General features: G+C 54.6%; 1 protein-coding gene across 1 annotated transcript in view; it reads right to left on the bottom strand.

Annotated features, from left to right (window-relative positions):
• The window catches only part of LOC123779695 (maestro heat-like repeat family member 5), a 67,872-nt gene that overhangs the window by 27,788 nt on the left and 14,461 nt on the right, over positions 1 to 25,623 (bottom strand). Inside the window, exons 5-15 of the mRNA XM_087864561.1 lie at positions 23,284 to 23,443; positions 21,636 to 21,688; positions 9,160 to 9,267; positions 8,708 to 8,824; positions 7,781 to 7,900; positions 6,631 to 6,777; positions 5,853 to 5,975; positions 5,052 to 5,131; positions 4,464 to 4,599; positions 2,757 to 2,852; positions 1,173 to 1,277 (exon numbers count right to left, since the gene is read on the bottom strand). Of these exons, the coding sequence (XP_087720687.1) occupies positions 1,173 to 1,277; positions 2,757 to 2,852; positions 4,464 to 4,599; positions 5,052 to 5,131; positions 5,853 to 5,975; positions 6,631 to 6,777; positions 7,781 to 7,900; positions 8,708 to 8,824; positions 9,160 to 9,267; positions 21,636 to 21,688; positions 23,284 to 23,443 (1,245 nt within the window). The remainder of the gene's footprint in view (positions 1 to 1,172; positions 1,278 to 2,756; positions 2,853 to 4,463; positions 4,600 to 5,051; positions 5,132 to 5,852; positions 5,976 to 6,630; positions 6,778 to 7,780; positions 7,901 to 8,707; positions 8,825 to 9,159; positions 9,268 to 21,635; positions 21,689 to 23,283; positions 23,444 to 25,623) is intronic.

Below are 25,623 nucleotides of genomic sequence, written 5' to 3'. Positions count from 1 at the left end.
AGGGCACACTGGGCAAAACGTAAGGGGTTGCCGAAAACTCAGAAATGAAGACAAATAATATTTTCACGTAATATTTAGAAAAATCAAACTGAAGGTAACAATTCCTAATGAACACAGTTTCAAACTTGTAAATAAAGATGGTCTGTCTCCACTTCCACGACCTTGCCTCATCTTGCCTCACTCCCCTGGCCCCGATCCCAGTCCTGGTTTCAATAAAACTTTATTCACAACAGCAGGCAGCCAGCCAGTGGCCGTTTGCTGAGTGGATTGTTTTAAAACATCACATTAAATGCTCTGGTGCCTGGTAAATTTTGCGCGCCAGGTGAGGGCCTCGCTGCCTGACCGCAGGCCGGGTCCTGTATTGTGGAAATGGATTTTGAGTAAATTGCAGGCCCTTTGAGCCGCTCTAGAGGGGTCCTCCTCACCCTGGGAATGCTGTAGGAGTCTGTGCTGGGAGCTCTCCCTTGGCGGAGCACCACCCCTGCCTGTCCACCTCCATTAGAAAGCCTTGCACCTGCCGGGCATCAGGCAGAGAAGCTAATTTTCTCATGGCCCCATGAATCTCCCTAAGGAACGAGTGCTGATTTTGGCTGATAAATGCGGAAGCGCTCACTCCCTGAATGTGCTGATGTTCATTCAACCCAAGGGTTACGGCAACAGATGGCAGTTAGGCTGCAAAGCATGACACGCTGGGGGTCGTGATGCGTGGAGGGTCGTGACGCACGGAGGCGTTCCTGCGGTCACCGCTGACCCCGGACTGGGGCAGGGCAGCCCCTCATCTGATTCCCAGCGTATCCCTTTGAGGAGGACTCATTTCCTCCCTTTTCATGCGCGAGAAGTTGAGGCTTAGGGTGTGGAAGAACGTGCCCAAAGCTTCAAGGAGTGCTGACTGGAGCCCAGCCTCCTGGGTCAGGGGTCTGGGCATCAGGGTTGAGAGCCCAGCCGGGAGGACTTGAGCAGGGGCCCCCAACCTCCGCCTCCAGCCTGTTCCCTCGTGTGTAAAAAGGGGGATTACATGGCCCTGTCGTAGGGCACTCAGGGATCCACCCGTCCTGGGGGCAGAGGTCCAGGGGGCTGGAGCCCCACGAGCCTGTCAGGCTCCGGGAGGAGGACGGCTTGGCTGGGGCAGCAGAGGGGGTGTTGGGCGTGGGGCCAGAGGGCTGGATACTCACATCCAGGTACGGGTTGTGGCTCAGGAATCTGAGAAGGGCCGCGCAAGTGTGCACAGCCCGCTGCCGCTCGTGGGCCTTCTCCGACGCCAGCCAGAGGTACAGGTGCTGCGGGTGGGGAGGGCGGGGAGGAGGTGCTGCAGCCGCGTGCCGCTGTACCGCCAGCTCCGCCAGGCCACCCCAACATCAGCCAAGCGCGCAGGGCTTGGCTCAGGCCCCGCCCCCTTGGCTAGTCGGCTGGCAATCAAGGCTCCGCCTTGCCCAGGGCCAGGCCACGCCCTCACCCAGCCGGCCCCCAACCTCAGCTAGGCTCCGCCCACCGCTGACACAGGCCCCACCCACCCTCGGGCAAGGCTCCGCCCCCTCGGCGTCCCACCACGCCCCCTGTCCTGCCCTCCCGGTCCCTTCGCACCGCCTCCGCTGATCCCTGGGCTCTGGAGGAGTCATTCCCTGCTTAAAGCCCTTCGAGGCTCCTGGTTTTTAACCCGTTTGGCGACATGCACCCCTTTTCAAAACAATGCTTTTCTGTGCACAGGATAAACGCGCAGAATTACGGAGGAATACGAACACACATTGAAACAGTTATATGAACAGTTTTAAGCCCAATCTGAGCCTCTTTGTTAAAGCGATAGGTGATTATAGTTAGTGATTCTGAAGGCAGAGGAAGTAAACAGTATTTGGAGATTCTGGGGCCCAGCAATGTCCTATGACCACATCTGTGAGTTCCATTGGTGGCAGACGCAGCCACTCCTGGCACTGCTGTGGTCTGTCACCAACATTCGCCGTGGGAATGACTGGGTGAAAATGCAGGGATCTCCCTCAGCCAGGCTCACACCTTGACTTGCACCTGTGCACCTGCTTCAGCCGCTCCCCTCACCCCCCCAAGGTCCCCAGGCTGGACAGGGTCTGACGCTGCTGACCTAACCTAACCCTAACCCCACTGGTCCCCACCTTGGCGCTCTCCCCATGCTCCAGCCGTGCAGAGCTCTCTCCCTTCTGGTCCTGTGCTCACACATGCGTCTCCCCTTTGCCCCTGCCATGCCCTCTGCCTGCTCGGCCCTTCCCTTCCTGTCTCTGTCCAGTGACCCCTTGGTCCTCATTCAGGTGACCTCCACTGGCCCTGACCTCCGACCCTCCCAGCAGAGTCAGTGTCCCTTCTCTGGTTCCTCCCCTGCCCCTGGACTGTCCCTGCCTATTGACTGGTCTCCCTCTGATCAAGGTGAGAGCCCTGGAGGGCAGTGAGAGAGTGGGGGTGTCGGGTTGTGAGCCCCCTCACAGTTGGAGACACGGCTACAAGTTGTCTGGGAGGGAGGGCAGGTCCCAGCCAGGGTCAGGGCCATGTTTCCTCCTCTGCTCCCTTGAAGTGTGGCACACAAGGCCCCCTCACCACCACACGCACCTGCTGTACCACCCCCAGTTGTCCCAGGGCACTGTGATTCCTGAAGATGGACAGTCCTCAAGTCTCCATGTTCCTGGACCGCTCCTCACCCCAAGCTCAGGCCCTCCCTCCTCTGGGACATCTTCCTTTGTCCATCCTCTGCCCCACCTGGGCGCCCGCACCCCTGCACTGTGGCAGCTGGCTCTCACCGACAGCAGGAAGTGCAGCTCGTCGGGCGTGGGGTTCTGCACGATGAAGCTCTGTAGCATCTGGTCCAGGGCCTCCGAGGTCTTGTTGTAGAGGGTCTGTGCAGGGGTGTGGAGCAGGTCAGGCAGCTGCCAAGCCCCAGCTGCGACGGAGTGCCAAGGCCTGTCGCAGGGCCTGAGTGCGCTGGTCTCTCAGTGAGAGTGGTGCCCATTCCTGCACATTCCCAAGGCCAGAATTCATACCGTGTGTGTTCACACCACGTCCAGGAGGGGCCCCGTCATAATCCCCATTCAGAAGCTGGGGAGATTGGGCAGGGGGCAGTCTGGGTCAGACCTGCCCAATGTCACAGGTTTCTCAGTGGCCAAGGTAAGTTCGTTGCCAGCAGGACTGGCTTCTGGGGCATGCAGCCTGCCGAAGACCAGGCGCCCAGAAGGATGTACTTGGTTTAATGCTTTGTGGTCCCATCTTGAAATTCTTCACCAGCTTTAAACAAGGGCCCACATTTTCATTTTGCATTAGTTGTGGCAAATTATGCGGCCGGTCCTGACTACTGGGTCCAATGTGAGACCCCCCAATCTTTGCTGCTTGGCTCACCAGGTGTGCTCAGGGAGGAAGGGGGCCACAGAAAAGTACCCAGTCCACCTCTCTGTCAGAGCACATTGGAGCAGAGCCCTGGCCGCTGGCCATCAACTCCCTGGGTGCCCTGGGGAACTCGCTTCAGCTCTCTGTGCCTACCTTTGTCACCTGAGAACTGGGCGTGAAGCCAGCCCCACCTGCCAGGGGGAGGTGCCCACTGGATGGGAACAAGCAGGAGCCCCAGACTGGTGTCTGGAACCAGGCTAAGCTGCCTAGGTGAGCCAGCCATGATGTTGTCATCTGGTCATGGGGTGCTCTAGACTCCTGCAGGGTTGGGGTGAGGGTAGGCACCAGCCTTCTGGGGGGGGCCTCCTGCTGTGGTGTTGCCCTGGGCCCAAGGGACCTTTTGCACTCTCACCCCCCACCTGAAGTGCTTATCCGTGTGACATGAAGATCAGGGCCCAGGAGGCAGGAGTGGAGTGTGACCCTGACTCTCCCCGTGCACACCTCCATTTCTCTGAGCTGGTTTCCTCACCCACTGGACGAGCGCTGCTGGAAAGGTGAGCTAACATATACATGGGACCTGGCACATAGCAGGTGCTCAGCCAACACCAGCTCCCTGCCCTTTACAGTAAACACTCAGGCATCAGGTGCTGCTGGTGCCCTGGAGAGATGGTGCATGTCCCCTGCAGCAGAGTCTTTTATTAACAGATCCCCAGAGGGGGCTGGTATCTGGCCCAACAGAGGGTGGGCCGGCTGGGGCCTGGGTGGGGTGTGACCAGTGTAAGTAGCTCCGTAGGTACGACTGAGCCCTGGGCTGCTCTCAGGGCTGGCAGGGACAGAGGCCACTTACACTCCTATTCACAGAGCAGCTTCTGCACCAGACACGGGACGCCAGTGTCTACTTTCGTCTCGAGCTTCACGTACCATCAGCTCCACAATTATCACCCCCATGTCACAGGTAGACAAATAGAGGCTCAGAGCAGTTAAGAAACACGCCCGGAGTCTCCCCACCCTGTCTATAGGGGGTCAAAGGCCCTGCCTGTCTAGCCCACACCCCCTCCCAAGCCACGAGCAGTAGCAGGCAGAGCTGGGGCCCCCTCCCTGAAGGGTACCACGGTCCAGCTTTGCACCTGTATGTTGGGCGGCTCTAGAAAGAGACAGGTGTGTTTCTCCAAGACATCCAGCAGTGGCAGGGCCAACACGCTGTGGAAGCAGACGGACAGAATCCGTGACTTCCTCTCTGAGTCCAGGGGCGGCCTCAGCTTACTGTTTGGAGGTAGAGGGGAGGGAGGGAGGGGTGTCAGGGCTGGTGACTGCAAAGGGGCCACCCGCCGGAATAGACAGAGTCGGCGAGCCCCAAGCAGCAGCCCCTCATGCGGTTCTGCTCTTGATCAGAGACTCAAGGGTACGCTTCTGCCTCCCTGGCCTGCAGGGCTTCCTGGGCGGGTGAGTTCCCCCACAGTTTGTAAGGGACTAGCATGGCCTGGTTGGGAGTAGTTGCTTCAAAAGCCCTGTACCCTGGGCTCCCCTTGACTGCAGAGACTGGTCTCACCCCAGCTAAAGGTTACACCATTGGGAACTTCAGTGGCTCTGTTTTGGCAAATGATGACAAATTTTCATTCTTTGAGGTGTGAGTTGATAACAGTGGCTACTGTTTACTGAGGGCCTGTTACAGGCCTGCACAAGGATATGGCCTTGTGTGGGGCTGGGGAGCCTACCAGAGACTGGAGATAATGTGAATGGTCTGCTGACGAGTTGACGTGCACAGCGTGTCCTGGGGCTCCTTCTCCAGCAACACCTGCAGATCCCCAGATGAACCTGAGTCATTCAGGCCTGTCCTATCCCACTTCTGACACCCAGTCTCATCCCTGCCTGAAGGCCTTGGTGCCTGGCACTCCCACAACCCACGGGATTGTGCTCCAGCTTCTCCCTTCCTCATGGGGACTTCTGTGACCTGGCCCCACTTAGAAAACTAGATCACAGCCTTTAGTATGGCACAGGTCATGTCTGGATCCTGGCTTCCACATACTGGCCACATGACCTTGAGCAAGTCTCCAAACTGCTCCCAGCTTTGTTGGTTCACAGATAACCTAGTGTTACTGCACATGCAAACTGTGCAGAGCACTTGGTCTAGTCAGCAGGAGCTCAGTAAATGGTTATTTTGTTATTACAGTTCTGATTGTCCGTCACTGGCCTGCTTCCTTCACTACTCCGGGGTTCTGTGGGCCCCAAATCTTTAGTGAGCTGTGGTGTGAGCTAGGGCAGTATTAGCAGAATGGATGGTGCTGGCTTTCTGGACCCCAGCTACATCAACTGTAAGGCGGACATCCCTGGCCAGCTCAGGGTCACTGAAGAACCAAGAGAAGCGGGGGGCACGGACATGCTCCCAGCTGCCAGAGCCTCTGAGGGGCTTAGCCACACCCCAGAAATCCACCTCCCCACCCCTTCACAACGCCTGCCTCTTGTGGATGCTGCTGGTCCCGTGAGACCCCTTCCTCTGCCCTGGGACCTTGACTCACCATCAGACAGTCAAGGAGCTCAGAGATCTGGGAGAACTCGTAGCTGTGGGCCCCCTCATTGCGGCTGATGGCCCCCACCAGCATGAGGACAGCGGTGAGGAAGCTCTGCTTTAGGGTCTCGTCCTGGCATGGGGTCATGGAACCGGGTGTGCAGGGGGCACAGGAAGGGCAGGAGAGAGAGCCACAGTCACATATGTCTGCAGGGCAGTGCTGAGGGGGTACAGCAGAGACCTCCAGCTGGGGATACATATGTGAGGCTTTGGTGGGGGGAACCCGTGTGGTTTTGTTTAAAATGTGAACATTTTCACAACATTTCAACAGCAGGAGGGTGCCGTAAGGCAGCCACCGTCTGGCCTCCCTCGATGTGTGGCACCTCAGAGCCCAAAGATCTGGGGTAGGCGATGACCTCACAGGGCTCTCATGGCTCCCATGACCCATCATGGGTGGATGCCCCAGATGCAGAGTAGAGGGTAAGGGGAATGTCTTCCTGGGGGTGGGGGGGGAGTCACCTGGCCTTCCAATGCCCCAAAGTGAAAACCAGGGAGAATGAGGGGCTGGGGCCATCATGGAAACCCCTTGTGGCTTTGGGTGGGATGATGGGGTGAGTAGGTGGGGTAATGAGGAGGCCAGGCCTGGCTCTTCCTGACTCCAGGGTGGGGCAGAAGTGGGGAGGGGGGCTCCAGGGCCCTGGAAGGTCCTAGAATTCTCTGACTCGGGTTCTGGTGGGGCCTGGACTGTGACGAGGCTGTGCTCCAGAGGGGTGGCCTGGGAGCCGTACCCAGGAGCTATAGTGGAAATAGAAGACCATCCGCGACAAGATGTTGTCCACCCACGGGAGGATGTGCGCCTTGGCCCTGACCGTCATCTGACCGTAGGAGAGGAGGATGGTGCTGCTGGCCCACTTCCACTGCAGGTCCTCCGAATTCTGACCACAGCGGGGGCAGATACGGAGTGTTAGGACTCTCCTGACCCCTCCCCTGGGGGAGCGTGGACAGGAAGTACTTTGGACCCTAGCACGGTACTGCAGGCATGGTGTTCTGAGTGGTGGTGAGACTCAGTTTACCTCAATAGGAAAATAGGGAAGAAGTCATCTCTCTGGGGGTTTGGAATAGGCCTGTGGGGTTACCCAGAACTGGCCAGAGTCTTAGTCCCTCACCCTCCCTGCCTTGTGATAGCCCCCTCCTCAGGAGCCTGGGGCCCTTTTCCCCCCTGCATCCCCCCTCAGGCTGCTGGGAGCCTGGCAGGGCCATGCCTCAACCTAGAGAGATGGGAATGGGACACTCCTTCTGATCCGAGGGAGACCCAGAGGGGGGGGGGCATCTGAGACACCCCTCAGATGTCACCTGAGGACCAGATGGCTCCACTGCCCATCAGTGACCAGGCCCCCTCTGAGGGTTTGAGATGTGGGTCCCAGTCCCTGCTCTGCCACCTGCTGTGGGACCCCAAGGAGGTGGGCAACCCTTGCTGGGCTGTCTGTTGCTAGCTGTGACTCTTCCCCTTTTGTCCCAGCTGAGCTCCCTCATGCAGTCCCAGGCACCGTAGCTGCCTGCAGGAGTTATCTGGGGAGCAGTGAGGATGGAGTGGACATGCCGTCCATCGGCAGGGGCACAGACAGGACATGGGGTCAAAGACCCATCGATAAACACAGCAGCTGCCACAGCCACCACGAGAGCTGTTGCTGGGGAACCTGCTGTATGCCAGGAACTTCAAAGCCATGGCCTGTTTCCATCCCAACAGCCAGGGGTGGGGGGGAAACTGAGGCATGAGGGACACACTGCAGGTGGGACTGGAGGCCAGGATGCTTGGTGCAAAGCCTATGCCCCTAACTGTCCCAGGAGACCCTCTTGGAGGCCCAGACCTTCACAGAGGGTGGGAGTCCTGATGTTCCAGCCCCGTGCTGAGGCACCCAACAACCCAAGAGCCAGAACCTTCAGGCAGAAGCTGTGGAGGCTCCATTTAACAGGCGTGCTCCGGCCAAACTGCTCCAGGACAGCCCAGACGTGGTCCAGGTGGCGCACTGCGGCCAGCCCTATGGTGAGCGCGATACCCTATGGACAGAGGATGCGGGTCACAGAACCAGGCCTGGACTCTCACCTGGGGTGTGGAAACTGAGGCCCACAAAGGGAGGGGACTTGTCCAAGGTCACAGGGCATCTGCCTCCCATCCCCATGCTCTTTAGGACATGCAGCTCTGAGCCTAACCCTGTGGGGGCATCATATGGGGGCTGGTGGGTGCTGTGGGAGGCTGCAGGCAGGGGTGACTCCCTGGAGGCCTGTTACCTCCCTCTGCCCCCGCTAGCTCTGAACAGACCTGGGCCAGAGGAAGAAATGAGGGTCCAGAAAATAGATGTGTGACAAAGGAGAGGACAAAAGCTGTGATGGGCTTAGCGTGTGACCAGGGTCAGGGCTCAGAGTGTGACCAGGGTCAGGGCTCAGTGAGTGACCAGGGTCAGGGTCCAGAGTGTGACCAGGGTCAGGGCTCAGTGAATTACCAGGGTCAGGGCCCAGAGTGTGACCAGGGTCAGGGCTCAGTGAATGACCAGGGTCAGGGCCTGGAGTGTTACCAGGGTCAGGGCCTAGAGTGTGACCAGGGTCAGGGCTCAGAGTGTGACCAGGGTCAGGCAGGGCTCAGAGTGTGACCAGGGTCAGGCAGGGCTCAGCGTGTGACCAGGGTCAGGGCTCAGAGTGTGACCAGGGTCAGGGCCCAGAGTGTGACCAGGGTTAGGGCCCGGAGTGTGACCAGGGTCAGGAGTCTTCGTATGACCTGATCAGGGCTGAGGGTATGACCAGCGATCAGGCTAAGGCTGAGGTCAGGATCAGGCAGCCCTGGGCTGGGCTGTGGGGCTGGGGCCTCACCTCCCTCTGCTTCGGCCACTGGTGGGACGTGTCCAGGAGGGTTCTCAGGTGTGTCCTGATGGTGGTGCTGTTGTCTTCAGCTTGAAGGATCAGCCCATAGTAGATGAACAGAAAAGCCTGGGGGAGGTTCAGCTTCTTGACCCGGGCCTGAGCCACTTCTGTTCGCCCCGATGGTCTGCCTCCTCCCCTGACCAGGCCCCCCCAGCCTCCCTGGGCTCCTGTAGCCACCCTCACAACCCTGCTCTGGGACCATCAAGCCCGTGCCTGGTGGTGGAGTTTCAGGGCTGCAGCTCCAAGTCCTGCTCCTCAGGTCCCCGGCGCCCTGGTGTTTTGGGTCCCGGTGTCTTTCTAGGGCCCCAGGCCTTGCTTTAGGTGTACATCCTACGGACAGAGCCCCTGGGCACGCATGCTGGGCACGGGGGCTGCTTGTGGGGGGACGGGGTGTGGCCCACCTTCTCCGGGGGCTGCTCCTGATGCGTCCGGTCAGGCTTGGTGAGCGCCAACAGCAGCTCTTTGGACCACATGTCTGTGTTCAGGAACTGGACCGACTTGACAGCCATCTGTGAGCAGAGGGGGTGGGCAGGGCTGGAGCACACGCTCCCTCCGCCCTGCGGGCTGGAGCTGAGGCCTCCACCTGCCCTGCCCACCCTGGCAGCTCAGAGCCCTGAGTCCATCACTCTCTTGCCTTCCTTCCCCTGAGTCTCCAGGGCCAGCCCTCCGATTTGCTTGATTGCCCCCAGGAGCAAGGAACTCATTCCTTGAGATTCACCTCCCCGATGGTGTTCAAGGAGAGGCTGGAAACCAGGAGCCTGCCCGTGTCCCCAGCTCTGGGAATAGGCTCAGACATCACAGGTGCTCGGTGTCAGCTGAAGGTGGCCCCACCAGAGTGTGGGTGCCGGGAGAGCAGGGTGTGTCACCTTCCTTCTGGGCTGTCTCCCCGGCACCTGGGACAGTGCCCGACATGTAGTCGGTGCTCTATTAATGTTTAGAATGAATGAATGAGAGATCAAATAAATGTATGAAGTGCTCTTCTAAATATGAAGTCCTAGAAGTTTTGCCCTAACATATGCCGACCACAAGATTTCTCTATTTCAATGTTCCCAGATTCCACAGTTCAACAAGTCCAAGATTTTGATCCCAAGGTCCTTTGGGGTGGAGATACTCCTCCTAAGTTTGATCCCAAACCCAAAAATCTAGAAGAAATGATTGATAGATGTGAAGATAAGTATTTTAAGAAGTTTGTTCAGCAAAACCACCATAAATTAAGTTGAAAGATGCAGTAAGTTGTTTTCTTGTTTTCCTGCAACCCATTGTCAAGGGTTAATATCAGTGATGGAGAGCACTTCACAAACGGTAAGGAGCAAGGGACAACCCACTAAGACGCGGCGGAAGTGCACACGCATGACAGAGATGTATACACTCAGCCTCGCTCATATTTAAAGAGTGGAATTTAAGATAATGTGTCACTTTGGCTAAGACTGGCAAAAAATAAAAGTGTATAAAATAAAAATAAAACTGCCAGATGTCAGCAAGGAAGTGTCCTTGGTGCGAAGGTGATGGATCTACATTTTTTTTTGGTGAAGGTCTTGGCAGCATCAGTTACAATTTAATACGTGTGTGCCTTTCCCCAAGCAATTCCAGTTCTAGGAAATCATCCTAAAGGAACACTGATAGGTACCTAGGTTGGAGCACAAGGGTAGCTATTCTGCAGCCTTGCTGGATGCAAGCCTGCGTAGAGCGCCCCCTGCAGGGGAGACATTTGGTGCCCTCTCTGGCGATGCTCCTTGGGGACAGGGGCGAGGTGGGGGAGGTGGGGTGTGTGTGTGGAAACTGCTTCAGGCTTGGCTTGTGGCAGAATCTGGAGGAGCTTGTCTGCGCCAGTTTTGCCCCATGTCTGCAGGGCAGTGGAGTGCAGCAGGGCCTGATGGCTCCCCCCATCCCCCCCTCCCCCTGCCCCAAGACAGGTGTCTGCTGAACCCCATGGGACCCGCGTTGCCTGGAAGCCCCAGTTCTCAACTAGTGTCGACCTCCGTTCAGTGTTGCACGTACCGGCGCCACAGCTCCTCATCCCAGGTTCAGGTTTGAAAACTCAGAAAATTAAACACGCTTTCATAGCTTAGCAGCAACTGCATTTGGCGGTGAGAGCTGACCCATGCGGATGTGACACTATTTATGGGCATTAGTGTGAATTTTGTATGTTTCTGCAGCCGAGATATTAATATAAGTTTTAAATATTTTTTTATTGAAGTATAGTTAACACACAGTGTTATATGAGTTTCAGGGGTGCAGCATAGTGATTCCACAGTTCCGTATGTCACACAGCACTCACCACGGTGTGGTCACCACCTGTCACCACACAACGTCATGACGGATTATTGACTGTATTCCCCAGGCTGCACTTTCTATCCCTGTGACTTACTTGTAACTGGAAATTTGTACCTCTTAGCTCCCTTCGCCTGTTTCACCCATCCTCCCACCCCCTCTCCTCTGGAAGCCACCAGAGTTCCAGTGGTCCTCTGTATTCAGGGATCCGGTTTTTTGTTTGTTTGTTTCTTTGTCCATTTGTTTTGTTTCTTCAATTCCACATACGAGTGAAATAATATGGTATTTGTCTTTCTCTGACCAACTTTTTTCACTCAGTATAATACCTTCTACATCCATCCATGTTGTCGTAGGTGGCAAGATCCCATTCTTTTTCACGGCTGCGTAATATTCCATCGTACATATCTACTATATTTTCGTTAGCCATTCATCTGTGGATGGACACTTGGGCTGCTTCCACAGCTTGGCTGTTGCAGAGAATGCTGCAGTGAACACAGAGGTGCATTCATGTTTTCAAATTAGTGTTTTTGTTTTCTTTGGATAAATACCCAGGAGTAGGACACCTGGATCATATGGCAATTCTATTTTTATTTTTTTAAGGACCTTCCATCCTGTTCTCCAGAGTGGCTGCACCAGTTTGGATTCCCACCAGCAGTGCACGAGGGTTCCCTTTTCAGCACGTCCTCGCCAGCACATTTGTTATTTCTTGTCTTTCTGATAGTAGTCACCATTCTGACGGTGTGAGGTGGTGTCTTATAGGGGTTCCGATTTGCATTTCTCTGACTAGGAGTGATGTTGAGCATCTTTTCAGGGGTCTGTTGGCCATCTGAGTGTCTGGTTTTGAATATTTTTATTGACGCATGTCTAACTCACAGTGGAAGGCAAAGATCTTTACTGTGGAGGACGCTGCACTTTGACATAGGTACAGACCCACAGAATTCCCACCCTGCCAAGAACGAGAGTGTATTCCATCACCCCACAAAGCTCTCTCACACCCCTTCCTGGTCAATCTCCATCACTACATTTGATTGACATCACCGTGGACTAGTTTTGGCTTTTCTAGAACGTCATACACTTGGAATCCTGCAGGATGCACTTCTGTGTGTCTGGTGTTCTCAGCATGTGTCTGCAGCGCCTTCGTGGTGTTGCTCGGATCAGAAGTCCACTTCCCTCTGCTGCGATTTCTATCATTCCCCGTCTCCCTTGTGGTTTCTTCCACTTGCTTTTCATTCTCCAGCTTCTTCGGGTGGACACTTACAGATGGACTTCCGGTTGTTGCCGGGGCCACTGCTCTGCCTGGTGTGGGCTGTCTCCAGTTTGAGGGTTTGAGGCTGTTTGGGGTAAGGGGAGTCTCGAGGGCTCCGGGTGGCCCCTGTGGGCTCTCAGCCCCACCCTTTCTGTGCTGAGCCCCGCCCCTGCACTGAGCCCCGCCCCCTGCATGAGCCCCGCCCCCTTCACTGAGCCCCTCCCCTGCCCTGAGCCCCGCCCTCCCTGCACTGAGCTCTGCCCTCTGTGCTGAGCCCCACCCTCTGTGCTGAGCCCCGCCCCCTATACTGAGCCCCGCCCCCTGCTCTGAGCCCCGCCCTCTCTGCACTGAGCTCCAGTCTCCCTAGCGCCCTGCTTGCAGCTCCCTTTCGCTCGGAAGCCCAGTCCTGTCCCCAGACCTCAGTTTTGGGGTCTGCCTGTTTGGTCCCTCCCCGAGTCCCCGCTTCCAGGCCGGGATTGCTGGTGGCCCTGGTCCCTGCTGCTGTGTGTGTGCATCTTGTTTTTTAGAGAAAGGCTACTGATAACTGGGCTCTCGGAACCAAAAAGCCGCAAGAATTGGTGGGCCTGATCGAGTACTTAAAAACTATTAGAGCTCTTGTCACCTAACTCAGACTCCCGTGTTAGGATCAGTTGGCCACAGAATGGGTTAGATGGACACAAGGTCACCTGCCAACCTCAAGAAAATTTCCATACAGTGAGGAGCACTGTGAAACAGGCACAATCCCCAACCTCGCAGCGTATATTCCTTTTAGTTATTAGTTCGGCTCTGAGAAACCCCAAAGCCTTAGCTAAAGGAAGAAGAAAAAGAACAAAAAGAATGAGATCCTTAAACCCCAAAGAGTCAAGTGCACCACCTTTTACCACACCTGCTTATTTTAATGTCTAAGAGCTATGGTCCCAGAGCTATGAATATCTGCAAAAATGGCAAAATCGTACTAAAAACAGCCTAAAATTACAATGGCCATTATGGGGAAGATTCCAATGAGACAGGATCATTTATTTCAGAAGTGGACTTGAGAGCGAGGTTTCCCAGACTAAACAAACAGAACGGGATACCTAGTTTAATTGCGATGCAGAAGCTTCTAAAAAAGGCTTCACGATGGCAGGAAATCTTCAAAGATTCATTGCACAAGGCTAATGAAAAGCGAGAGACATAAGAGGTGGCTAAAACAAGACACCGGGACTGCCATGACCCTTCTGCTCGTTCCTTCCTCCTTGACCCCAGACCCCACACTCTCCCGACTCTGCAGAGACCGCGACACAGTTACCTTTAAAAATAAAACTGCCGGAGGCTCAGGGATCTTCCTCAACATCTTTTATTCCTTGGTCAAAGGCCAAACTAAGGGCAATCATTAGAGAATTTCCTAAACCCAGGGATGGTCCCCAAAAGTCCTCTGAAGAATTTAGTCTTTACCAGGGGCTGGGAGCCCAGGCTGCCAGATCTGCGTCAGCGGTGCACCTGCTGGTGGGGGCAGGGACCCCCAAAGGGGAAGCCGAGGCAGGGTGATGTCACCTGAGGATGCTATTCCAGATCCCCAACCTTCAACATGGTCCCTTCAGGGACCACAAAAAAGTGAACTTTCCCAAGCTGCCCCTAGAGCTCTCCCAGCCTGCACTGATGCTGTTACTTAGATGTGCCGAGGCCGACAGGTCTGTGGCCGACTTTATTTATTTATTTATTTATTTTTAAAGATTTTATTTATTTATTTGACAGAGATAGAGACAGCCAGCGAGAGAGGGAACACAAGCAGGGGGAGTGGGAGAGGAAGAAGCAGGCTCATAGCGGAGGAGCCTGATGTGGGACTCGATCCCGTAACGCCGGGATCATGCCCTAAGCCAAAGGCAGACGCTTAACAACTGCGCCACCCAGGCGCCCCATCTGTGGCCAACTTTAAAGACTTCCTGGAAGGTCCCTTTGTCTGGCGTTCCGGGGTCCAGACAACTGAGGGCACCCAACGTGTTCTAGCTGCCCTATTTGTACGCAGAACATCTCCCGACATTAGGGGATTGAGAAAAAGGCAGAAAATAGGAAGGGAGGCCACGGGTCTGGCTGAACTCATGACTGCGGCAGAGCACTTTGAAAGGACGTCGGAGCAAGGTCGCAAACAGAAGTCCGCCAAGCCGTTAGCCTGACAGCTGCGGCGGCCCCAAGGTCAGGGACCCGAAGCCGCAGCTGGGCCTCCCGGGACTGGTGTCTCCTCTGTAATTGGCTGGCATGCTGGAGGAGAGCTGTTCCCACAGACCCCACGGGCACTCGCCCACACCATGTCAAGTGTCCCCAAGCCCGCCCCCAAGCCAGGGCTCCATGCGGGCCTCCCAGGCTGACGGGGCTCGCAGGGTTCTCGGATCTCAGCAACCCCCTTAAACAGCCAAGGGAGACTAAAATAAGATTAGTGGGAAGCCTTGCCAAATTCCGGTAGATCTCAGAGCTACCGTCTCTCCCAGGACAGCAGATCCCTGGGAGTGAGGAAGATTCCATAGTGAAGGGATCTGATCGAGTTCGGAGGGAGTTTCTGTCCCACCAGGGCCCTTTCCCTGGAAAACATTCTTTTCTGTTGTGCGATACAGCCTCTGTCATCCTGTTTGGTAGAGACTGCGTTTCTAAATTCAAAGAGCTAATATGTTTTGCCTCCACTCGAGACCTTGCCTTAGAATATCCTGACCAACCCAAACCTTTGATGTTCTTTACCAACTGTCCTTGACATAGAAGAGGAGGAATTTCAACAAAAGTCCCTTAGTATATTACTGGGGTGCCTGAAAGTCTGCGGGCCTCCAGTACTGATCCTGGGAGGATCAAAGGAAAGAGCCTGTAAAGACTCACGTAGACATAACTACGCTTCTTCCCAAATCGCCTTGACACCACTGAAGCCCGAAGCCAAACAAGGCCTCACGCCAACAGGAGAAAGACCTGATCGCCCAGGGGCTGATGATGCCCCGCACCGGCCCGCAAACAGGGCCACCTTGCCCGTCTGCAAACCTAATGTGCAGGATGGTGTTTGTCCAGGACTGACAGCCACGAGCAAGACAGCTGTTCTCTCTTTCCCAACTGTTCCAAAGCCGGACTCCCTTCTGTTCCAAGTTCTACCAGACTCACAGGGGTTCCCTATTCAAAATGGTGGACTCTGGGGGTGCCCAGGTGGCTCAGTCAGTTGAGTGTCAGACTCTTGATTTCGACTCACATCATGATCTCAGGGTCGTGAGAAGGAGCCCTGCGTCGGGCTCTGTGCTGGGCGTGGAGCCTGCTTAAGATTCTCTCTCCCTCTGCCCTTCCCCCTCAAAAAAATGGTGGACTTTGTTCCGTCTCTTCCAGTGTCCCTGGACCCCAACAGCCGATATCTGCCTTGACTTGGAACCACCGACAATATACCTGGACAGTCATGCCTCGGGGGCTCCCTGAGGCCCCTTCTTATTTGTCCCGAGTGCCTCACCGAGAGTGAAACACCCCTACATCCCTGGGAAATCAAGCTCTATGGGACGGGGACAACTCCTGCTGCGCTCAGCTCCCAGTGAGATGTCCATGCCAGATTCCGTATATTTGCTGCAACACTCAGCTGCAAAGGGACCTCAGGTCTCTAAGGAGAAATCACAGGGATCTCCAGGCACAGCCCATCACCCAGGTCATAACCCACGCCCGGAAGGAATCCAGCTGTCTGTCCCCAGGAAGGGTCAAGCTAATCAGAGAATGTCCTAGGCCCACGACTAAGCAACAGCTTCCCGTATTTTAAGGCTGGCTGGCTACTGTGGACCAGGGGCTCCTAATTTTTCTCTCTTGGCTTCCCCACGCTACGAACTTACTAAAATTCCAGTCACCGAACCCACTCCTTGGGGAGGTAAACACGAGCAGCTTTTATAGGACTAAAACCAGCCGTGCAGGACCCCCTGCCTCAGGCCCACTTAACCATTCCAACCTTTCCCTCGTTTGTGCAGGAGACAGACGATCAAGCCCTGGGGATGGTCACGCACACGCGGTGGGAAACGCCGGCCTACTGCGTGTTCCAGCCGCAGCCTCGTTCTGGCTTGTCATTTGTGACGCTGCATCCCGATTTACAAGATGCCCCTGTGACTAATCGTGATCTAACTTTATTTGTTGATGGGTCATGTCGTACAAGTGGAAAAGGACATGTCCGGGCTGCTGATGCTGTGACTGCTCAGGAGAGGGAGCCTTGTGCAAGCCAAACCCACCCACCAGGCAGGACTCCAGGCCCTTGTGCAGTGACCAGAAGGACAAACCGGTACTAGTCACACTCTCAGCAGCTATGCCTGCCGGGCCGTCCCTGATGGGGGATGTTGCAGAGACAAAGGGGTTTCCTTATATCCTCAGAGACCCCAATCAAAGTGGACACCAAGTAACGAGCTCCTTGCTGTTAGTCCCCTACCTTCCGGAATTGCTGTCATCACAACTGAGACTCACGCTAGAAGGACTGAGCCTGTGCCTCGGGAAGTGCCCACTGTCCTCGTGGAAAGGCGGTGGCCGCATCGTCTCTAAAGGTTGAAGTCCATCCTGTCTCTGCAAAAAATGACCCCTCACTGCCAGATGTTCGCCATCCTGAAACACGGCAGCGTCTGCTCCTGAACTCGAGACACCAGGCGGGTGAACGATGGTTTGCAAACTTGGCGAACAGTCGGGGCCGTGGGAAACCCAAGATGGCCACCTGCTCCTTCCTGGCTCCCTGGCAAACCCCGTTTTTGGGGGTCTTTACCTTCCTTCATCCACCATGGTGCATTTAAGATAACTCAAATTACGAATACACGTTGGTGGGAGAACTTCTACAAAACTGCAAAAACAGTCCACCATCAGCGTCTGACCTGTCAGGTCCATAATCCCAGGGGAGCTAATTTTGTTCCCAGAGGCCTCCTAACACCTCCCTCCAGATGCTTTGAGCACCTGCGGCTGGACCTTGTCCAGCACGATGTGGCATGGGTTATTGACATGTCCTTGGTACTGGATGCTGTTTTCTGGAGGGATTGAAGCCTTTCCCTGCTGCAAGGCCTATGCCCTCACAGTGTCAAAGAAACTGTTGGAAAACATGTTTCCCCCTTGGGGTGTACCCCCACTGTCTCCAGTGGTGCAGGCACCCACTGCACGGGGACATCATGCGAGCCTTGACGACGATCATGATCATAGCAACAGCCCTGGTGTCCTCAGCCACGGCTCACCAACCCAATGACCTCCCGAAGACTGGAACACCAGGAGAGAAATGCAGATAGAAACAGCGGCCAGCTTGAAGGCTGTGAACCTCAAGTCCTGGCCTGTGACTAGCACAGAGATTCAGGAAACATGCCACGACCTGTGAGTGTCACACAGGGCAGATGGAGGCAGTGGGAATCTCACAGCCATGTGGAGAGGGCTCCTGCCCACACCTCTCGTTAAGCTGCGAGTCTGACCCAAAGGGGCCACGGTTAAAGGAGAGACACGAGAGGCCCCGCAAGAAGCCCCTGTGCTAAGCCCGCATCACCAAACCAAGGGTCAGCACCTCACCTGGCCGCCGGTTCTGCCTCCCCCAGGCCTGTGACCTGTGGTCACTCTGGGATTTCTCCGGTAAGCCGGGTCGAGGTAGACGCCTGGTAGACCCCTGCCGACTCCCAAGGAAAGGTGACGTACCCTGCTCCTTCCTGGTGCCCGCCTCTTCTGCCTATAAATTCTCCCACGTGAGCAGACCTTTGCAGCCCCCTCCCAGGCACCAGGTGGGATGCTGCCCCATTCACGTATCACTGAATAGAGCCAATTGATCTTTGCATTTACTAAAAAAAATTTTTTTTAACAATGGTGAATCTTGAAATAGGTGCTGTAATTCTTGCAATTTTCTCCATTTTTTTAAAGACTGTTTTGGTTATTCTAGGTCCTTGGAAATTTCCGCATAAAATTTCAATTTTTATTTAAAATGTTCATTTAGTGGAAATTTAAAGAGCTGTAGTTTGATAGGTGTTATACTGAATCTATCCACCGATTCTGGAGAATTGACATCCTACCGCTGCTGAGTCTTCTTACCCATGAATATCACATTCCCTACGTGTACAGGCTTTCTTTAATTGCTTTCTACGCTGTTTTGTGAGGGTCGTGCACACATTTTGTTAAATGTGTCTTTGAGTCTTTCATGTTTTTAATGTCATTATGTCACTGTTTTTTTAAACTTTATTTTCCAATTGTTTGCTGCTAGTCTATACACATTCAGTAGACTTCTGTATATTGATTTCGTATTTTGAGATCTTGCTGATTTCTACGAGCAGTGAACAGCTAGAGTATTTTTAAGCTTCTGTAAGGTTTTCTGTATATACAACCACATTGTCTGCAAAGAAAGTTAGTTTTACTTTTTCTGCTGCAAGCCGTATGTCTTTCCCGCGTTTTCTGACCTTACACTGGTTAGAAACTTCAGTGCACTGTGGTCGAGGAGTGCAGGGAGTGGAATCCTTGCTATACTTCTGATTTTCAGTAGGCAAGTGCTCAGTCGGTCATCTTTAGGTGGGTAGGTTCTCCAGAGATGTCGGTTTCCTCCTACTCCTGCTTCAAGGGCCATTATCATAACGATATTGTGATTTATAGTAAGAGATATATATTTGCTCTTCATCCCATTTCTGGCAGAGCCCCTAAAACCCTTGGGACCTCCTAAGTGATAAGAAAGATAAAGGTGTCTTTTGTTTTCATTCCAGCCTCTTGTAACCACACCTGAGTTTATGCTGATGTGGTCACTTTTGGAGAGCCCATAGGTAGGTAACCACAAGACAGGGGCTGGTAGCCAGGGGAGCAGACCATGATTAGAGGGTTGGAACTTTCAGTCCCACCCCCAACCTCCAGGGAGGAGAGTGGGGCTGCATATTGACCTCATTACTAATGCCCAACGATTTCCTCAGTCATGCCTAGTAACGAAGACTCCATCAACACACGGGACTGGGGTCCAAGAGCTCCCAGGTTGGTGCCAATCTGGGAAGGGTGGTGCATGCCCAGAAGAGCACAGAAGCCCCGTGAACTTCCCCGCACTGGCCCCGCGCATCGCTGCCGTCTGGCTACTCCTGCGTTACACCCTCTTACAATCAACCAGGGACCCAGTGAGTGACGCGTCCTGAGTCTGTGAGCCGCTCGAGCAAATGAATCAAACCCGTGGTGGGGGTGGGGGTGGGCCGTGGGAACCTCCGGTCTGTCGCTGGTTGGTCAGAAGCACAGGTCACCAGATGGACTGGCAGGTGGCCTCTGAAGGGGGGCGTCTGGTGGGACGGAGCCCTCTCGCGGTGGGTCTGATGCCATCTCCAGGCCCTGTCGGAGTTGGGACGATACCAGTCAGGGTCCGCTGAGAACTGGAGAGCCGCTTGGTGGGAAAACACACATCGAATCACAAGTAGTTGTTGCCTGTTTTCAAAGGCTTTTCCTTCATTGAGAGGACGATAATTTCCATACTTTATTCTGTGAATGTATTGAATTGTAATTACTGCTTTTCACAAGTTAAATTGACCTCATGTCCCCAGGGTAGCCTCCCCTTCATCATGTGTATTATCTTTTTTTTTGTATTTTGCTGGGTTCATTTTGCAGATACTTTATGAAGGAATTTTGACTTTATCTTCATGAAGGGTATTGGTCTGTAATTTTCCTGTAATGTCTTTGTCTGGCTTTGGTATCAAGGCTGTGCTGGCCTCATAACGTGATTTGGGACATGTTCCTTCTTCTCCTATTTTTCTGAGAGAATCTGTAGAGAATCGATAGTATTTATTCCTGAACTATGTGATGGAATTAACCCGTGAAGTATTCCAGCCTGGAGTTTTCTTTGTGAGAAAGTTTATAATTATGATTCCAATTTCTCTGATACAAGACTACTCAGATTTTCTGTTTCTTCTTGTGTTAGTTTGGTAGTTTGTGTTTTTTCGGGGACTCTGTCTATTCAATCTAAAATGCTTAATTTCTTATTTTATCATATTTTATTATTGCCATCCCATGCCTCATGGATGTGCAGCCATATTCCTTCTGTTCTGAGAGTAGCATTTTTTGTTTTTAGTTTCTTGATCAGGCTGTCAAAGAGCTTATCATTTTATCAATAGCGTTGGGTTTATTCACTATTGTTTGTCACTTAAAAAATTTCTTTGATTTGTACTCTAGATTTTATTATTTCCTTCCTTCTTACTTACTTCTGGTTTAATTTGTACCTTCTGGGTAGCTTTTTAGATAATAGATTTTCTACCTTTCTTTTCTAGTATAGGCATTAAAAACATGAATTTCCTTCTGAGGTTGCTTTCTGTTGAACCCCACAAATTCTCATAAGTTGTGTTTTCATGATGGTTCAGTTCAAAGTGTTTTCTACTTTCTCTTGTGACTTCTTCTTTGACCCATGGGTTATTTAGAAGCGTACTGTCTAATTTCCAAATGTTTGGAGTTTTTCTGGAAACATTTTTGCTATTGATCTCTGATTTACATTCTGGTCAGACAATGTATTCTGTTTGATTTTGGTCTTTTTAAATTTATTGAAACTTGACATACAGCCCAGAGAACGACCTGTCTTGGTGAATGTTCTATTTACATTTGAAAGAAACGTCAATTAGATCAATTTGGTTAATTATGTTGTTCAAGACTTCTCTATCCTTAGTGATTTTCTGTCTTATTTTCCTATTAATTTCCCGTACTTCTGCCGTCCTGGCATTATTTCTACCAGATGCCCCTTGTTACCACGCTCTGCTGCTACTGCTGTTAGAAACTGAAAATATTAACCAGCATGTGACAAGGGCCTCCCGGGCAGCAAGCACAGTGACAAGCACTTTGTGTGGATTACGTCTTGTAGTCCTCACAACAAACATTTGAGCAAAGTATTTTTATCCCCATTGGACAGACGAGGAAACTAAGGAACAGAGAGGCAACGTAGGCAGCTCAGGTCACACAGCAGTGGTTGGTTGAATCTGGACTCGAACCTAGGTCTGCCAGGGGGCCCACGTCCCTTCTCCCAGGCACAAGAGCCCCTCACGTGGGCGTGTGGTCAGAGGGAGACTGCATGATACCACTCCTTGGCTGTGATGGCACCGTCCACTCCGGCCTGCTTCCTCCCTCCCTGGTCTCAGATCTGGTCTCTGCACGCTCTCAGGCCCATTGGTTGTGAATCCAGCACCAGGATGGGGAAGAAGGGCCTTGTCTGGCTGGACACCTGCTCTGCACCAGGAATCTAGAGACCAAGGTTCAACTCCCAACTGCCCCAGGGACCAGCCTCACGAGTCCATTTACCTCCAAGCCTGTTTGCTTATCTGTAACAGTGGGCCTTCTCTCTCCTTCCCCTCGCCTACCCCCACCTCTCAGGGCGAGCAGGTGCCCTGCTCCCCTGTTGCCCCCATCATCCCCGCAGGAGACCCCAGTGGCTGGGCTTGTCCCTACCTGGGCCAGCTGCTCTTCCCAGCACGCCTTCTCTCCCTGGTTGAAGATTGTCTCTGTGCGACAGAAAGGCATTGCTGGAGGCCAGGTCTGACGTCCACACTGGGGCTGGATCTCAAGCTCCTTCTCCCCTAGCCCTTGGACCCTGGACTGAGTCACGGTGAGTCCTGCCTCTCTTTGTTCTGGCTTCGTGAGGACCGTGAGCTGGGCTTGGGCTCAGGGTCTGGAGAGCTGGGCTGGAGCTGTGGCCCTGCTACGCTTGCTGTGTGATCTCAGGTGGGCCATGTTGCCTCTTGGGGCCTCAGGCTCACTGACGGTGAATGGAGGGGTTCCTCTGGGCATGGCCATTTGGAATGTGCTACAATCCCCTCGAGGGTGGGAAAATGAGGCCCAGAGAGGGGTGTATTATGAGAATGGAAAACTTTTATGGAATTTTGGAAACTCAACCTCAGAAGGAAGGCTGCTTTGGGGATGGCCCTGGGGATCTCAGAGCTCACCTGGGCACAGAGGGACCACTACCCAGCTTGCCAGTCCTGGGCAGGGTATACAAAGCCGAGTTACGCTGGGACCTGCCTCCTCCCAGCCTCGGAGCCCAAAGTCCCAAGCTCAGTCGTGAGCCTTCTCCGGCTGGGCTGGGCCCCCTTGTAAATGGTGGGGCCACTACATCCATTTCCTCCCACCGCCCCCAACCCCTCGCTGAGGCCCTGAGGTGGACACACACCATTCCCTCCTCAAACTCCTACACATTCCTCGAGGCACGGCTGAGGCTTGGCTGCCTCCTCTTTCAGGAAGCCCTCCCTGATGACCACCAGAGTAGCCCACTACCTTCTGGGGGCAGCAGGGTGCTCAGCTCACACTTGTGAGTGAACAGAGCCTGAATGAAAGCTGGTGCCTGCCTCCCCCGTGAGGCCATGAGCTCCTGAGGGCAGGGAGCCCAGCACAGGGAAGGTGCTCAGCCAGAGGTTTTGATTAGCTAAACACTGTTCCTGGCAAGACCCCATCCTATAGGTCTTCCCTCAGGTTCCTCAGAGACCGTAATGTCCAGGGCACCCTTCCCATGGCTCAGGGACAGTGGCTGCTGTGGAAACACTGGGACCTGGACGGCACAGGCCTGTGACGTGCTTCTGGGTGGCTCTGGGCCCGTCACACTGCCTCTGCAAGCTTAGCTTCCTTGTCTGCTAGTGAGGAGGAGTGCCCGCCTGCCTCGGTGATGGACTGTGTAGCAGTGCGCGGGCCTCACACCCATCCTGGGCCACCTCCCAGAGACTCCTTGCTCCGCCCTGCTTCCAGGCCACCGTGGAGATGCTCACTGTGGGAGCATGGGCCAGTGGGGACTGGCAGAGCAGCTGGCTGCCCAGGGGTCTCCTTTCATGGGGGTCCTGATGTGGCCTGGGCGGGCCATGGGGCCAGGGGTGATGGGGGAGGGGCTTGGACCACAGCCGTTGTCCCTGCGCGGACATGCTTCACTGTTGTGCAGCTGATGCCCAGCTCTGCACGCGTTCCTCCCCTCCCCCCGTCTACAGTCTTGCTGAGCCCCCTTCTGCATCTCTCGCTGTGACGTGCCCTTCCGCCGCCCTGGGCAGCAGGGGGTGGGGCAGAGGGTGGCCAAGGTGAGGCTGGGGCTGCCTTGGGACCCTCGGGCAGGACATACCGTTGGAGGTCAGGATGCCCATCACGTAGAGGAGACTGCGGTGCGGGAAGATGCCTGTCAGGACCTCGGTCTCCAGGTGCTGGGCCACCACCCGCCATGAGTGCCGACAGATGGCCAGCAGCACGTTGCTGGCCGCGTCCTGGTACACCTCTTCCAGCTCCTGCCGGGCGGGAGGCAAAAAGGGAGAGTGGACACTTGGACAAAGCTTTGGCATTTTGTTTTTTTCTTTTAGATTTTTAAAATTTACTATCTGAGAGAAGGAGAGCGAGTGAGTGAGTGCATGAGCGGGGTGGGGGGGGAGCAGGGAGCAGCAGAGGGAGAGGGACAAGCAGGCTCCCCACTGAGCAGGGAGCCCGACGCAACATGGGACCCAGAGATCAGGACCTGAGCTGAAAGCAGACTCTTCACCGGCTTTGGCCTTTCACCCACAAGGTTTGGTGGGAAGATCAGCTATTGTCAGCCCAGTTTTTGGCTGGGAAACTGAGGCCAAGACAGCCCAATACATGCAGCTGGCAGCTGAAGAGCAGGTTACACCCCAGGGCTCAGCTTCCCGTGACTCTCAACACCCCTGGCCCTCCTACCGTTCCACAAACCCAGTGTGCTTCCTGCTTCTGGTCCGGGAACGTGGCTCCCGCCCACCTGTCCATCCTCATCTAGTCATTCTAAAGCCCTCCCTGCTGTCCCCACTCAGGACTGCGCCCTGAAGGCTCCTGTCTACATCGCCTCTTTTCCTGAGCTCTCGGCAGCTTGGGACAATGTCATGGCCTTTGATTCTTTATCGCCATGAATTCAGAGCCCCAGTCTATGCTTCTGTGTCCCGAGGAGTCAGGGTGTCAGCTGCTGGGGGCAGAGGCCCACCACGGTCTGGTGAAGCGGAGGCCGTGGACGCGGAGGAGCCTGGCTCCGTGTGGTTCTAGTCTCGGGTTCCTCTTTTCTCCGGTTCTTGGTAGGAACCACCAGGTGGTTTCTGTGGCTGCTGGTGTGAGGGACGTGCCACAGGGTCATCGGCAGGCTGAGGCCAGGGGTCCACCCTGCATCTGGTGGCGTCTGAAAGCCAGGGTGTCTACCGTCTCTCCCTGAACACCCTGTGATGCTGTTGGAAGCCTCATATGAATGAAATCATTCTGTCGTTTATAATTTACTCCAAGTTTCCATACGAGGGCTTCTCATTAAGATGGTGGATTGAAGCCGATTTTGCTCTTTCAAAACAACACCTCAACACGACGACATTTAGGAGATGATTTAAAAAGGACAACAGCAGCCACATTCTGGGAGCTAGAGAGCCGATGAGTGAGCGGTAACCGGGCTGAGCACGAGCCAACGCAGCCGGGTCTGCCACTGTTGGGGGGATTTGCAGAGGGCGTGTCACCCAGACCTCTGCAGCCAGGGGGCCCAGGGAGGGGGCGGCAGTTTAAGAGGGAGTCAGGTGCCCGATGCCGTGCCCACTCCGCACACCTGCAGGGTCCAGCAATGTCCGGAGGCCCAGTCTCTGGGGGGGGCAGACGCGGGTCTGTGGCGGGAGGCCAGGCCGTCCACAGCACTGCCCAGGGGCCTCCCCCTCCAGCCGGACACTGTGTTAGGTCCTCTCTGGGAAATCTGGGTGGCCCAGGACGAAAGCCATAGAGCTCAGCACGGGAGGCGGGCAGCGGGCAGTGGGCAGCGGGCAGTGGGCAGCGGTGGGCTCAATGGTAACTCTACAGTGGACCCTGAATCCTACCACTCGCCTGTGTGTTCAGAGCTCCCCGCCAGCGCTAACCATGGGCAGGCAGCCACGCTGGAGAAGCCTCGGGTGTGGGAGACGAAAACAACCACCACACACCCGACAAAACCCAGAAAACAGCTCCTTGGAGGAAATACAGGCCAAACAGAGAGACGAAAACTTCAAGCAAAGCTGTGTCTTTAACATCCTGGGAGGTAAGAGGAGGTATTGCACCCACAAATGCTAGAAATAGCATGACGCGAAAAGGAACATTCTGGGGACAAAATCAAGATCACGAGAGAGTTGAAGGCACAAGGAGCAGAGCTGGAAACGCAGCAGGAGGTCCGGGAGACAGTGAGTCTTCCGAGAGCAGAACAGAGGACAGGGAGCTGCTCCAGCAGAGACCAGATGAGAATACCGGGGACCCCCGAGCAGCCTGCACCTGAAGCATCGGGCAGAGGAACCCAGGGGGCAAGACCATCCGTGAATTAAGTGAGGAATATTCCAGAAGCAAAGGGCCCAAGTAGCCAGACTGCAGGAGGCAGGGTGGGAAGGCATGGTGGCTGGGGACAGACCCAGAGCAAGGCGCCCCTGGGGGGCCGCAGAGCGTGCAGACACAGGGAACATGGTACTCGCCCGCC

Source organism: Ursus americanus, chromosome 9, assembly GCF_024610735.1.
Source record: "Ursus americanus isolate L20-20 chromosome 9, mUrsAme1.1.p, whole genome shotgun sequence".
NCBI classification, from domain to species: domain Eukaryota; kingdom Metazoa; phylum Chordata; class Mammalia; order Carnivora; family Ursidae; genus Ursus; species Ursus americanus.
Note: the sequence above shows the minus strand (reverse complement) of the source record. Positions and strands in the feature narration are given on the sequence as shown.